The sequence below is a fragment of the Oryzias latipes genome, chromosome 10, assembly GCF_053564925.1.
Source record: "Oryzias latipes strain Hd-rR chromosome 10, Olatipes_Hd-rR_3.1".
NCBI classification, from domain to species: Eukaryota; Metazoa; Chordata; class Actinopteri; order Beloniformes; family Adrianichthyidae; genus Oryzias; species Oryzias latipes.
This window is the reverse complement of record NC_136246.1, coordinates 10,127,562-10,143,313: the sequence shown is the minus strand read 5'-3', so window position 1 is coordinate 10,143,313 and position 15,752 is coordinate 10,127,562. Positions and strand designations below refer to the sequence as shown.

The following is a 15,752-nucleotide window of genomic DNA, read 5'->3' as shown; positions in this document are numbered from 1 at the left end:
TATTTTACAGTTTTTCTGAATACAATAGGGCAATTCTGATGACAGAATATAATAATTGACAAAATAAAAGACAGCTGAGTGGGAGGAGTGGCTGTTTATTATTATTATTATTTTGGGGTAAAAAGTGTAAATTTTTCTATTTGTAATTTTGTAAATTGCAAATGGAAATGGAAATGCAACTATGCAAATAATTTGCAAGTACCAGGATAATGTCAGATGAGCATGCAATTGTCATACTTTGCTCAAGTTTGCAACTTTTTCTTAAAGTTAAAGGTGGAAATAGACAAAAAGTGGTAACATGATTAGAATTTATTGAAGAACAATGTATATAAATCAGCCTTGTAAACTTTGACAAGGCAAAATGTACACTACTTTATTAGCAATAATATCATTTTATAAAGGATTAAAAATAAGTACTTTAGTTCTTTATACAGTGGGTCATGACCTTGTCTAACACGATGTACAAAAGAAAATATTCAGTTTATAATTCCACCAAGTAAGTTGTGCAGAAAACTATCCCTAATACACGTTAGGCCTTTACACATTTAAAAAAAAGGAATCTGTATGTTATAACGCATAAAACAGAGAAATGCTTCAAATCTGCACAGCTGTCCCTCAGCTGATCCCATTCATTCTTCACAGGAAGTCTCTAAAACTGCAGGAATGCTTAGAAACCTAAACCAGCTGCTGCACATAAACACGACCCAGGAGGCTGTATGAGATCCGTCAACGTTCAAGTCAGATAATTAAAAAAAGAAAGTCCACCAGAGGGTGCCAAAATTCAAATCTTTACAAAACAAATTCAACACTTCCTGGCACAATAGAGGTGGTTTCTAATAAAAAATAGATTTAAAAATAGATAAGAAAAAAGCTGGTTTCATCAAACACCCTTATCTACCCCTGTCAACCAGCTGCTAGGGACATGACATGTGGATGAACTGGGAGCTTTTACCAAATCACACTACAAACCATCTTTAGGAAACAGTTTTAGCCTCTGGACATAGAATAAGTCTGTAATGTAAATGTCTTAGTTTCTGGAGCAACAATCATTTCAGCATTAATTTAATTTTTTTTCCACTTAGGGGCATATTTCCATTTGGTTCTACCAAAGAAAGATTTTTATGATATGCAAACAAGATGGCCCTAAATGTGATCTCACATCCATGTAGATTTCTTGTTTCTTTTCTTACAAATCAAATCATTCTGTCATTCTGTTGTCTTTCTCTTCACATGAGCCATAAAAGTGAAACGGAGGCAGCAGGCACTCAACAAACCAAAAGCACTTTGATAAAAGTTGAAGTCCAACATCTGTCAAATCCTTTAAAGCTGACCGTTCTGTCTTTTTCTTCTTCTTTTTGCGATCCCTGTCTGGTGATCTGAAGCGACTTTGACATCTCCTGCTTTCGCTCTAACTCCATTCCCCAAGTGTGACATCAAATGTGTCACGCCTCTCAGATGAGTGTCACAAAGGATTTTCTCACAGGTCTTCTATAAATCCTTCCTGCCTCGATTTCTCTGTGGCAGGACGAAGGAGAAGCCGGGCTGACGCAGAACAGAGGAAGCAAAGGGCAGAAGAAACCTGCACGCTCCGCTGTGAAGAACCACACAGTAGAACCCCTTCATGCATGTGAGGAGAGAATTAGCACCTGGAGCTGCAGCTTCTATAGCTGTCTAAAGAGCTCTGCACTTCTTTGCTGTTTTTCAGAGACAGCTGAGGTATTCTAACTGTGTGTGCGACCACTAACAAGCTATTAGTGAGTGTGTGTTACTGTAGAAACCATTCAAAGACACGTCTCAGACCAGCTTTGGCTCCACATCTGCAGAATTCTATGCGGTTACACATTAGGTTACAGTTAATCCTGATTATACTTGGCAGGTTTGATTTTCAACACTGTATTCTGTTTAGTTCATGAATTAAATCACATAGAAACATTTGCATTTTTTGCTGAATGCAAGGTCTGGTCTTTTCAAGCACTAACCAGACTGAGGCTGGATAATTGCTGGGATCTTGTGAAAACTAACTGAACAGATTTAGTGAGTAAGAACAGGGATTCCATTCTGTACTGTGAAAACACAGCAGCACATAGTTCCCATTAATCCCACCATGGCTTCTTGGTGACAGTTATTCTCAGGACAGAATTTTTTTCATCCCTGTTCGCCGTCCTCTTCTTGTTCATGCTGTGCCATCCTTCATAAGCCCTTGTTGTAGGTCACCACCTTGCATTTGGTCGCCATGGCGATCTCAGGCTCAAGGCGAGACACCTCAATCTGCCAAAATACAAGGGAAAAAAAGCAGGAATTGAGGTTTTTTTTTTTACTCTCCATTTTGGCCTTGAAAGTCAGGCTGAAGAGGCGGGCTGTGCGCGCTAACTGGAGTACATGTAATGTAAGCATCTCAGCAGCTGCTCCCTGAGCCTTCTGGCTCCCACGTAGCGCACTGTACCTGAGACATCTGGGGGAACAAGCTGATGGCCACGGGCAGGGAGACGGCGAATGTCAGCAGGCACACGGCACTGTGGATGGGAAGCAACAATCTGCGGTTGCTCTGCAGGAAGCGCAGCCTTCACAAGTCAGGACAGAAACACAGAGGGAATGTGAGTCCTGCAGACTGCATCAAAACAACTGATGGCTTTCAATGCATGTGCAGAAAAACAACCCCATGTGCAGATTTGAGGAAACAAACCTTTCTTTTTAAGTGTTATGTTAAACTTTATTTATAAAACTCATTTTTGCAAAGAAAATTCACAAAAAACCAACACATACTGGATTTAATTTCATGCTTTTTTTTGATCAGACTGGTGCAAATGTGACGCTGAAATATAAAAAAAAAAAAAGTCAGCTATAGGTCGGCTATAAAAATTATACATATTTTTATGAGCTTTTTTCCTAAAAAGCTTTAAAAACAAACTAAATGATATTTTTATAAATTAAAAGAAGAAAAGAGGTTGTCGATGTGTGAACATGAAGCAGGTTTAAAGTGGTTTGAGCTCAGAAAGGGGAGCTTGAGCTGGAACAACATGATGCTGCACAATGTAGATGAAGAACATTTTTACACCCAAAAAATATTCAACCAGATTTGAAGAAGCCTGTCAAGCAAAAAATCCATTAATAATAAGAAGAACAATGATGATGGTGAAGTATTTTGGGAAAAAGACAATGAGACTCCTACCAGTTCTCTGACAGCTGACAGGTTTAAATTGTCTTAAATGTTTTAAAAATCCAGATTTTGCTTTAAGTTCAGCTTCATAAGTATGACTGAAATCCTTACAGAAAGGATTGGCTTTTGATTTACCAGCACAAAGGAGATGGTTACGTTTCTTCTGCTCAAAAATCTTCTTATTATTGTTTTACCACTAAAAAGAGGAACACTTTTTTTTAAAAAGCTACAAAACTTTGTTGGTTGCAGACTTAACCTGGTGGTATGTGTGTGACGTTTTGTGAAGATCACAAAAGTTCTCTCTTCCCATGTTGTGAGAAAATGTGAAAATCCCAAAATTTCCCACTTTGGTACAATGTGGCCAAAAAAGGCCTGTGGCCATCCCATAATAAATTTAAAACAGACATTTTTCCTCAAGGGCGCAGTAAGAAAGAAGAATTATGAAAACAATCTGGTCCTTGCAGTCCAGGACTGCCACAGGCCATAATCATCAAGGTTCAGTCACTGGACGGCTGAACTTCAGACAAAGATAAAGGCGGGGTCATGGCCCCACAAACTGCAGGACACCTACTATCATTCATATGATTGCATCAGGTAGATTTCTGTTAAACTACCAAAGGAAGTCTGGATGGATCCCAGCAGTGACATTTGGAGGTTTGAAACTGAATTTGAGGTGTGAAGTTACTATTCCTGCTGTAGAAGATGGAAGTGTTTTGTTTTTAAAGCAGAGTTGGGGAGCATCTTTTCTAAATGTCTTCTGTGTTTCTTAGACAACATTGTCTGAACCAATTGATAAACCCACATTTTGATCAGACCTGAATTATTTCTGGGGGTGATAAATTGTGGGTTTATTGTACTTTAATGCTTAGGATACCTCTGCCCGTCTGTTTATCCATTCATTCATCCATCCTTCCATTCATTCATTCATTCATTTAGGGGTTTTGGAGTCGTGAGGGGATTTGAATATTTTGCATTATTGTTTCAATCACAGCTGCATACCTCTCAAGGTAGGACATGATGATGGGGGGCAGGACAAAGATTGGCATTGGAAGGACCACACGTGTGAAGGCTGTCTCCATGATTGCCTGAGGACGGGATGAGAATGTCGTGTTATGTACATCATGAGGTCTTATTGGCTCTCCCCAGTTAACAGTACTTTCAAAGACAAATGTTTTATAGGAAGCTAAGAAGCTGCTCACGTTTCTCGCAGCGATTTTCGAGGATCCCACCACGTTGCCTTTGTCATCCAGCACATCCACACCTTCAGACAACTCATTGTGCCTCATCAGACCCACATTACAAATGTTTGCACTCGCTGTGGAGAGGAAAATCTCTTCATCTTGTTACGTAGAACCAGAACTGATAAAAACTTGTATCCATGATCAATGAAATATTGTAAAGGGTCTGGTGTGTTTGTGGGAAATTCTGAGGGAAAAATCCAAGCACAGAGTGTCTTTGAAACCCACCTACGGCTGTGAAGGGGACAAATCTCTGCACAATCATTCTGGTTGCAGGACTTAGCCTGTTGGCGCGCTGAATCAGCACATTCAGTCCCACCTGCAACATAACAGATCCATCTAAAATGCATGCTCCTAACACAAATGCAACAAATGAAAGGGCTCTGTCCATCATCCTCAAGGTTTCACACATCAAAATATAAAACTATAAAGGTGCTGAGTTCAACTTTGCAACTAGAACTCTTTAAAAGTCTTTCAGGTTTCCTCCTCTTTATACCAGACAACCAGTCTGCATTTTGGGGAGGTGAGCTCATCGTCATGTGAAGAAGTAAAAAGAAATCTCAACAAGTAGAAGAATAAAAAAATGAAACAAAATGGAGAAGTATACAACATGTTATAAAGCATAAAACAGGCTCAGAAGTTTCTCAGTATGACCTAGAATGGGAGTAAAATAAAATAAAATAATAAAAGTAGTCAAATTAGCTAAAAGCACGGTCAAAAACATGGGTCTTGAGCCTTTTCTTAAAAACGTCCATGTTCTCTGCAGCTCTCAGGTCCTCTGGCAGACCGTTCTATAAACGCGGGCCATAGTGCTGAAAAGATGCCTCTCCATAAGTTTTGGTTTTCACAGCTGGAATGGTTAGTAGACCAGTGCTAGAGGATCTCAGGGTCCGCGAGGTTTTATATTTTACTAAAAGATCGGATAGATAAGAAGGCTCAAGACCGTTAAGACACAACTGTTAAAACTATCCTGAAGCATCTGGGGAGCCAATGCAGGGGTTTTAAAATTGGAGTGATATCAGCTCACATCCTGGTCTATGTCAGAACTCGTGCAGCAGAGGTCTGGAGAAGCTGAAGAATCTTAATGTTGGTTTTTGGAAGACCAGCAAGCAGGGCGTTACAATAATCACTTTTACTGATGTTGACAGCATGCATTAGCATCTCCATATTCGCAAGAGATAGTAGTGGGCGGAGCCTATCCAATCTTCTAAGCTGATAAAAAAAAAACGTTTTAACCACCTGTTTTATATGAGGGATAAAGCCAGCTTAGAGTAGAAAATAACTGACTGTTTCTGAATGGCTTAATGAAATTTCTTTTAGCTTCAGAAACTGTTTCTCTCTCTTGGCTTCAGGACCAATGACTAAAATTTCAGTTTCTTCCTGGTTGAGCTGCAGAAAATTATATGCCATCCATGATTTCACATCTAAAATAAAGCTAAAAAGTGCTTCTATTGGCCTTGTGTCATCAGGAGACATAACTATGTACAGCTGGGTATCGTCAGCATAGCTAAAACAGCTGATGATGTGGCTTCTGATGACATTCGCCAGAGGAAGCATGTAAATGTTAAAAAGCAAGGGGCCGAGGATGGAACCTTGAGGTACACCACAATTGATTTCATAGACCCCAGAAAAGTGTGGGTCCATGGTCACCATGAGAAACTCATTAGGTTGATTAAAAACACGTTTTTTTTAACCTTGCTTGAAAATGGCAAGTTGTTCACAGGTCTGTAGTAAATCAAAACTAAATGTCTTCATTTCCAGTTCAGCTTTTGAACAACGGATGTCTTCTTTGAGGTCAGTAATGATTCCAGCAGTTTTACTCAGAGGCAGTGAGTCCAGATCACTGGTTGCATTTGGTTTTTGTCTTGAATTCGTCTGGATTCACTGCTGCTGTTCTTCTGGCCATCATTTTGTCCGCCATACCATTCATTCTATTTTACAACGGATCATAGGATGTTTGGAGAGGGACTTTAACAAATAAAAAGACCAGATAAGCATTACCAAAGGGTCGAGGTTTATTGTTGTTTCACTACAAGTGAAAACAAACCGAGGAACAAGGCATCACATCTCACCGGACCTCAGTGCATTCACACAAAATGTAACACAAACTTCCAACACTTAGCATTACAATGAAAAGATGCCAGCAGACTGTAACAGACTGTACAGATACTCCTTTTTATGTGTTTAAAATAGAAAATGTCCATGAAGACAAACACACTCACTGCAATAGAAACGGCGCTGGTAACGGCTCCTGCGTAACCAAGGAGAAACTTGGAAGTTGAAGCCGGCTGAAGACAGAAGAACAGCAATCACACAGAAAACTCTTAAAACCTTAGCACTCTGATTATGTGGATAAAAGAGCTAAATGACAGTGGCATTATAATCAGTACCAACAGAGTAGTTTCTACCTTGGTTGCATTGCGGTTGGCATAGTTCACACAGGCATTGTGACTCTGGTTCAGCCACTAAAGAAAGAAATAAAAAACACAAAAAATAAACCCAACTAAATATATCTAGAAACATTTTTTAGATTATTTTAACGTTAGTCTTTCCGTTTTTTATCACTCTCAGTAAGTATACTTGTATAGCACTTTTCTACCTTCCTTGAAGGCCCAAAGCGCTTTACATTCACACACACATTCACACACACACCCACACACACATTCACACACTGCGAATGGCGGCTCTGCTGCCAAACACCGGCACCAACCTATGAGCACCAGGAGCAATGCGGGATTCAGTGTCTTTCCCCAAGACACTTGCATACACAGTTGGGCAAGGCGGGCACCGAACCTGCGTTTACGATCAAGGGTCGACCACTTCACCTTTGCACCACAGCAGCCCATTTTTAATTTTTTTTAAATGAATGACAAAAAACTGAACAGCTTTCATTAGTCAATTCTTAAAGAGTTACAATTCATGTTTTGTTTCTGGTTCCAGTAGTTTAAATTTGTTAAATGCTCAAAACAGATGCACAGACGTGACTCTAACCCTAACCCTGCTAGGAAAACCTTTTTTTCAATTATCTGTTGTGACACTAAATAAATCATTTCAGTAACAGATGATCTGTACTCCAAGTCACAGTGCAGGAACTGCTTTTATTTCATTAGAGGGCAGCGTTAGTACGCTACTGATTGACTGATTGATTGACTGATTGACTGATTGATTGATTGATTGATTGATTGATTGATTGATTGATTGATTGATTGATTGATTGATTGATTGATTGATTGATTGATTGATTGATTGATTGATTGATTGATTGATTGATTGATTGATTGATTGATTGCAATATTCAGTTGTAGAAATGCAATGCAGTGCAAAAACATGGCACATTGGCAAATCCGTCTCATAGAAATAATGGAAGGGAAATGGGAGATTGTGGGTTGGAACCAACTGTTGGGTCATACCAAAGATGGGACCCTGTGCCTCCTTCTTTAACATTAACTTCAAAATTGAGGGTTAAAATACCAAAATGGTGCGGAAACAACTTTGTTTTTGAATACTAGAGTTTTAGCATGGATACCATTTTTGTAGCTGATGGTGACATAAATTCAGGATAATGGGTTTAAATGTGTCCTTCATTTTTGTTTTTTTAATTGCTTTCAATTTCATTTTTAACATTTCAAAAAATCTCAAATGCAGAACCAAAAATACTGACATGTTTATGAGCCTACAGCTACCACAGGACAGAATATGTATTTTCCAATACCTGCCAAATAATGGTAGACACCACAGTCTGGTTTGGGAGAAGGAGGCCAATGACCTAGATGAAACCAGGGAAGAAGAGCTTATTTTTGGACAAAATAAGTTCAACGTCTCATTTCATCGGTTCCCAAACGTGTCTATGTTCATGAAAAGCTTTACTGAAATGCATGATTACTATGAGAGTTTGCACATGGGACTTACGATTGGTGTTCCAAATGGTACATAACCTGCCCAGTGAAAACATGAGTGTCAGTGAGAAACATGGAGGCTGAAGAAAACAGCTGGAACAAACTGCACAAAGATCTTCATCTGAGGTCGTACCTGACATTCGAAATGGCATGAAGATCTTCTCACCTGTGTCAGGGTGAATGATGGCCTGCGTGCAGAGAGCATGAGAGCTTCCTAATGCCGGAGTGTGGCTAACCAGAGCCAGCTTACAGCAGACCTGATGATCGACTTACCTGTTTGATCTTCTGAGCCTCCCACAACTGATCAGGAGAAGAGAGCATTACAGAATAACAGACAAAAATGTAAACATATGTTAGAAGAATAAGCAATAGTCAACGAAAAACACACACAAACTTGCATCTGTGAACTACGACATTTATGCAGCTGACAAGCTGACAAGCAAACTGATTCAAATAAAATCATATGGTCAACATCTCTGCTTCATCAACATGTTTTGGGATAACATGCATCCATCTTCAGATCAGTGGACCCCGATCTTTTTCAACTCACGGACGTTTTTTTTTAGCCTTCAGTTTACTTTAACCTTTAAAGAGATTTTCTAAATATAATAATAAACATGAATCCACCATTTGAACAACTTTATTAGCAGCATCCTTGTAACATTTGACAGCCGGTTCCTGAATGTTCTGCATTATTATTATGGTCTGTGGGAGCAACTGTCACAATAAATTCATATTTGGAGTCACGACTAGTGGTTTTTGGCTGTTAAATGCAGATTTCTTTGATTTTGAAGTCAGAGACTCTTCTTCTGTTCCCTCACTGACTCATTTCTGCGAAAAGAAACTTCCCAAACATTTTTGTTTTTTGTCAACTTTGCTAGCTTGGGGGTTTCAATCTAGTGGTCGTCGCACCCGCTTTAAGAAAGTAGTGAATGGATTTTCAATACATGACCAAGCGACTTGACATCCAACAAGAATTGGTTGGATGTGATAGAGAAAATCCAGTAGTTTTCCAAAATAAAACTTCCTTCAGAATCAGATTATAAATAAAAAGGAAAAACATCTAGGTTGATGTTTTTTCTCTCTCAGTGGCCCGGTACCAACTATCACACAGACCGGTATTGGTCTGCGTTCAGGGGAACCCTGTTTTAGAGCATTAGTTGTTTTGTATTAGTGGATGGCTAAGCAGGAACCTTGTGTCTTCATTTGCAAACATTGAGTCATTTTGTGCTGCTCCATTTCCTTTTAATGAAAAAAGAATTAACATTTAACAGCCAGAAAACAGTTTTGTCTGATATTTCCTTTCATCAGTTGTGTTGAGAATGTTTATGCCAATTTCATATGTTGTCTTATTCTTTTTGTAATTTAGTTCCAGCGCAAGATCTCCAAACTACAGTCTTGAGGAGGCTCTAGACTCCATCTCAACTCGACTGTTGTCAACTCACTTAAATCCTAATTACACAGCTTATTACACATGGATTTTAAGGACTAAGTGTGGTGTTGCTGCCTGATCTATTCCACTTCACTTTAAAGCACTTTATTGATCAGAGGATAGAATGTTTTGCCCGAAGCTACTCTGTTTTGGCTCCACACTACCGTCCCTCCACACTGGTGTCTCTGAATCAAAAATGACATCAAGTTCCAAAGTTCCAAAGTTCAGGATGACAGACCAATGACGAAATGTTTTTTGCCAAGGCCAACAAAAACATTAATCAAGCCCTGCAAGTCAAATGAAAACAGCATACAAGAGGAAACAGGCTTTTAAAAAATATCCATCCTGGTTCTCCATAAACTGAATTATAGTAGGTTAAGGCGATACGGTTGACAAATGTTAAACACACTGATCTGTAGTTTGAATGTCATCATATAAACTCACCTGAAGATCAGAAACTCCAGGTGGAAGCGTGCCGTGTTTATAGTCATCAAGAAGTTTGATGCATTCTTTTAATCGCCTCTGCAAACAACAGTCAAGTATATATATTTGACAATAAGTAAAAATGCATAAGCATAATAGATTTTTCTGTCTTTACCTTCAAAATTCTAAATACAATATAACTCAGATTTAGCAGAAAGTCAGTGCTTGTTCTGTAATTGGACTTTATAATTATTTTAACTGTCAGAATGACCTGCTTGGTCTATTATACAAGAAAATGCTAAATATGTTTTAAAAAATCAGTAAAAAGATTCATGTCCAACTATAAGGGCTTATTGTCATTGTCCTACAACATATAGGGTATAAATAATTGTTTATTTGAAAATGTACAACTTTTCTTTCAGTTTTTCTAAGATTAAGATAAAACTTAAGTTGAAAATGGCTGAAGGAGGATTTGATTTCAGTCTAGAATTTGTCAGAAAGAAACAAACATGAAAAACTGAGATTTCACCTCAGACACAAACAGGGTGCTGGGGTCAATGATGTCGATAAAATGTCTCAGACGGCCAAGAAACGTATTCTGTGAAGACAGCAAGACAAGGCTAATTTTCAGGAAAAGCAGCCAGAAATCAACCCTTAAGAAATACATGTTTACACCAGTAATATCTCTGATCATTTGCTCAAAGAAGGTTTATCAGTCTACACTTTACTTCTTTTATAAGGTCCAAAGTTAATGAACAGATACTTTTTAAACTGTAAAAACAACAGTTGCCTTCAACATCAAGTTTGCCAAAAACACAAGGTGTGTCCAAACTTTTTGGTCTGTACTGTAAATTAAAAACAATGGTGACAAAAAAAGATTTCTAGCTATTTTAGACAAACATTTGGGCATCATTTCCAGAAAGTATCGTATTTTGGAACATGCTCGTCTTTTCTCTGTTTCCGTCATGTCTCCATGCCAGTGAAAACATGTGCCAACCGTCTGAAAGACCAGATGGAAGTCTATGCCAAAAGCTTTTGTAGCAAGCTGCTTTGACCAAAAAACAAAATACGACATTCAGTTCAGAGCAGTCGCTGGTATTGAAGCACAATCCGAGTTTACAGGATCTGTCCGACACCAGACCCAGGAGGGAAAAAGCTGGAAACAGCCCTCCGTCCTCACCAGATCTGTGGATAACTCCTCACCCCCTGCTATGGATTTTCCCTCTTATAGCATGTCTCTGTGTCTGACAGGCCATATGTGCTGCAGTGCAGTTTTTTACAGGAGTGAGAGGATCCGTGTGAGGAGCCGGCTTTAATTATGCATGAGCCCCAGCTCCCGGGAGAGTGCAGAACCAGGCAAGAGGAGATGGAAGAGGGAAGAAAGCGTAGACAAACAAAGCCAGATTCATGCTGATTCAAGAGGCTGGCCTCATTTTCACTGCTTTGGTGGAGCAAAATCCAAGCCATCATAAACTCAGATCTCTTATGAAAGAGGAAACTACTTCAACAGGGGCAGCCGATCCAGAGCACAGGAAGCTGTTTCCACCCAGGAATCCTGATATAACATTAAGCCTGATTTTGTGATTGCAATGATCAAATAATTATTTACCAAAACAGGAAGCCTAAAATGTAAGAACTGTGGGAAGTTGTAAATTAATATAAAGTATCAGACACTAAAATAGTTTACCCATTTTAGTTTGTCATTTTTTAAATCTTTTTAGACAGTTTTCCTGTTTTAAAAAGAATTATAGCACTATTAATGATTCCCTTTGAAACCCTTTGCTCCACCATGAATTTGACTTTTGTGCATATTGTTTGCTTTATTTGCAGCTTGCAGTATTGCAGTATAGAACAGTATCATCAGCGTTAGGCCTGCACAATTATTCGAAAATTCATTGTTATCGCGATATCAAGCTGTGCAATACGGCAATACGGCAGCTTGAAGTATTTAGCGAATCAAATAAATCCCTTTATGCATTTGACCAATCAGGCAGGCCCCTTCATGTTGTTGGCCAATGCTAGATGTTCGCCTCCTGTGTAGAGAAGGGTCATTTGGAGTGTAATTTAAGTTATGTTAACTCTTATTTAAATTGAAATGTTGCAGTGAAATAGAAATTTTTGTTGTTTTGGCCTTTGTTTATATATCGCGAGTTGTGTCGTCATCGTAATATTGCAATATCGCAAATCGCAAGTTTTCCCCAATCAGCTTACATTATAATGTTTTCATCCTTACAGACAGAGTAAATGATTTATGTATAAAGAGAAGAGCAGTGGCCCTAAGACTGACCCTTGTGGGACTCCCAGTGTGGACGCTGTGGAGATATCCCAATATTAAGGATTTGTATCTTTCTTAGAACCCCTTGGCTCTGCCAGGAATTTTCCATTTGTCCATATTGTTTGCAGCCCTTTCTTTATGCAGTCTAATCCCACCCTCCATGTAATGATGGTTATTTAATATGACAAAATGACCCATGATCATGTTCTGTTACAGAAGAGTCTTCTCACAATAACCCTCATTCGTTTCCCCTTTTGAAAGTTTTTGCAGTTTATAATAATAACACTTATGTACATATTCTGTAAGAATTTTATAAATGTGTATAAATAATTGAGTGTAAAGTCAGATTTTTATCAGTCTAATGATACAGACTATTTGCCTCTTTGAAATTTACAATTTTGTTGGTCCATGCAACCTTTGTGCAAAATAGCCTTAAAATGATCTTTTTTATTGTATTTATTTTTTTACATTTTCGGGTTTGCCACTTTTTATCCTGCAATCGTATTTGAGTTTAAAGGATTTTTGGGTGTGCTAAAAAGAATCCAAATGTGTTCACCATAATGGGGCAATAGGAACAATCTGCAGAAACTGTAGTAAAAAATCTCCATGTGCAAAAATGTGTAAAACTTTTGAGCAATCCAGAGTTTGTGTTCAAATCTGTGACAAAAAGAGCACGATTTAAAACAAATCCAATCTGAGATTAATATGGAGCAGCATCATGAAGAAATGTGTCAAAACACAATTAGACTGATATGGATGCGGACGCAAACGATATAGAAACAGCCTCTCATCCAAAGCAGTCTTAGTCATGGTGACAACTTCATGATCAGATGATACACTGGAGGCTCTGTGGCAACAAAGAATAATCTGTGTCAAAGGTAACTTTCACCCGGAGGAGCGGGGTGGAGAACAGAGCGGAGCTCTTTCCTGTTTTTTTTTTTTGTTTGTTTTTTTCGCCTGAAAGCTTGACAAACAAACTGTCAGCAGCGTCTGCTTACGGAGGAGAAACTGCATCTACCTGCTCATACTGCGGACTCCCGAGCCGGAAAGCTGGACACGCTGCAGACTCCGCCATGACATCCAACTCTTCACTTATTAATGAACTGAATCCTAAAGCATAAAGCAAGTCGAGCGAACTACATCCACTGTGGGAACTGCCGAGGCGGTGAGCCGCGAAGCCTGCCGGGAAATGCAGTCCGTTCTTTAACTTCACACTGGCAAAGCCGATGCGCATGACTACACATCCCAAATAATCGATAACGGTGAAAGGCATTGCATAACCGTTCGCATTGATCTTGGCAGAGATAACGCCGACAGATGTCAGACTGATCAGATAATTACTTAATAAGGCTGAATATTCATAAACCACCACCTTTGGGGGGCATCTCCACCAATTTTACAATAGTGAATTTGAAAGATTCAAAAGATTCCATCTTTTATACTGCGAAAAAGCCTCTTCTAAATAAAAATTTGAGTATGAATATGGTCATTTTTGCTCAGAACCAGATTTTATCACCAAATAAACTCATTTTCTTTAATGTCATGGGTAATAAAGGCAAGAATTACAACATTCTAAAATACAAGTAGAGTTTTAATGTGAGTTGATGTTTGACGTATATAGTAAAAACTGGTTTGAAGTTATGCAATAACCATTTAGTATTTTATATAATACTAACCATTTACAAAAACCTGAAAAGTCAGAGATGACCATTTTAAAAAGAGAGAAATCAAAACTAAAAAACTGAATTCAAACATTTGTATTTGTGTCCTGTTGTAAAAATATTAACAAAGTACATTTGAAATTTTGGAAGAAACACAACAACTCAGGCCTACATTTTTTTTATTCTTCTTGTTCCTTTTTCAAACCATAAAGCAAATGGCAGGGTAAAAGTTTAAGAGTTTATTCATTTAAAAACATGGGACACTGCACAAAAGAACATTGATCACGTGAAATGTGAGAAGTAAGTTGTGCCAGGTTCTAGTAAAACTGGTACTTTCTACCAGTAGTCCCCACGAAAAGAACAGGAAAGTATGAACAATTAAAGGCAAAATAATTAAAATTGCTGAAATTAACAATGTTTGGTGAATGAAAAAATAAATAAAAAAAACACTGAGCAGATTAACAGAAACAGAGACGAGAGCATCAAAACAAGAACATGTACGGTAAGGCTGAGCACAACAGCACTTTTTCATTGCACATCCTTATTGTTTGCTACTGTTCATTATTACTGTTTTTGCACATTTAGAATTTGCACGACATCTTGTGTTTTTTTTTGTTTGTGTATGTTTTGTGTGAATTTTCAATTTCCTGTAAACTTTATTTGGCATTCGGAGCAGACAACAAAGTAAGAATTTCATTGTGCCGGGAAACTCATTTCTTACCGTGCATATGACAATAAAACCTTTGAATCTTTGAATCTTATTTTTATTTAACTGTCAATCACAACCATTCCAACAAATAAGTATTACTACCACACCTAATCTCTTAATTTAGTAATGTGTGCAAGCTTGCTTATTCATTAACCAGCGCTTTCATTAGCATGAGAATGTATGGGAATTTGTACACAAGATGAATTAAATGTGAAGGGGGCGTTCCACTGATTCATGGCCACACATTAGAGGGAAGACCTACCCAATTGAGTTTTACATTTTGGAATGTTACACTTGCCCCTGGTAACCGATTGGGGTACTCGTTCAATAGTTCCAGGGCAAAGTATTACAAACATTTCAGGCAGCATGCAGACTAACAGATGCTGAATTACAGAAAAACAGCTCTGATCACTTGTAGAAATAACAGATAATGTATTATACTGTACCTGTGATTGCAGGAGATAGTTTTCTGCAGGCAAATGTTTAATAGATCATTCCCAATGACGGATTATAAAATATTCATTTTGGTTTTATCCTTCATTATTTATGCATTTAAATTTCCATTTATGACAGAAGCAATTAGTATTTGCTTGAATACAGTTCAAAGATACATTTTGTTAGTTGAATATTTCGTTTTTAATCTATTATTTTCTCTGATTCCACAGTAATTTCAACACACAGAATGACAGTTTTTAACCAAATTGTCACTGCAAACACCAGTCTGTGATTTTTCTTCAACAGCTTTCATCCTTTGACTTCTTCCCTCTCCTTATAAAGATCATGATGTCATCTTTTGCAGATGGGGACCTCGCATTTATAATCAGGCATGTAAATGAACTGTAAATTAGTGCATATGGGGTTGTTGGCTTTCATCCAACACCTCACTCTGACGCTCGTTTTATTTGTGCTGAACATCATTACCAATTCTACCAAATGTGCGTTTCTTGAGTCATACCTACAG

At 38.2% G+C, this 15,752-nt stretch overlaps 1 protein-coding gene across 2 annotated transcripts; it reads right to left on the bottom strand.

Moving 5' to 3' along the window:
- Window positions 1-291: 291 nt before the first annotated feature.
- sfxn5b (sideroflexin 5b) lies at window positions 292-13,756 on the bottom strand. 2 transcript variants are annotated; one of them, XM_004073030.5, is made up of 14 exons: window positions 13,440-13,756; window positions 10,676-10,744; window positions 10,168-10,245; window positions 8,565-8,591; window positions 8,425-8,479; window positions 8,305-8,330; window positions 8,108-8,161; window positions 6,804-6,860; window positions 6,618-6,683; window positions 4,624-4,714; window positions 4,357-4,472; window positions 4,157-4,242; window positions 2,444-2,561; window positions 292-2,268 (listed from the first exon to the last, which is right to left on the bottom strand). In XM_004073030.5, exons 1-14 carry the CDS (start codon window positions 13,692-13,694, stop codon window positions 2,191-2,193), a joined length of 1,176 nt encoding a protein of 391 aa, XP_004073078.2. In that variant the 5' UTR covers window positions 13,695-13,756; the 3' UTR covers window positions 292-2,190. The 2 variants fall into 2 exon arrangements, with proteins under 2 accessions (XP_004073078.2, XP_078809661.1); XM_078953535.1 differs by lacking the exons at window positions 8,108-8,161; window positions 8,305-8,330; window positions 8,425-8,479 and having other exon boundaries at window positions 13,440-13,663.
- Between the last annotated feature and the right edge of the window lie 1,996 nt (window positions 13,757-15,752).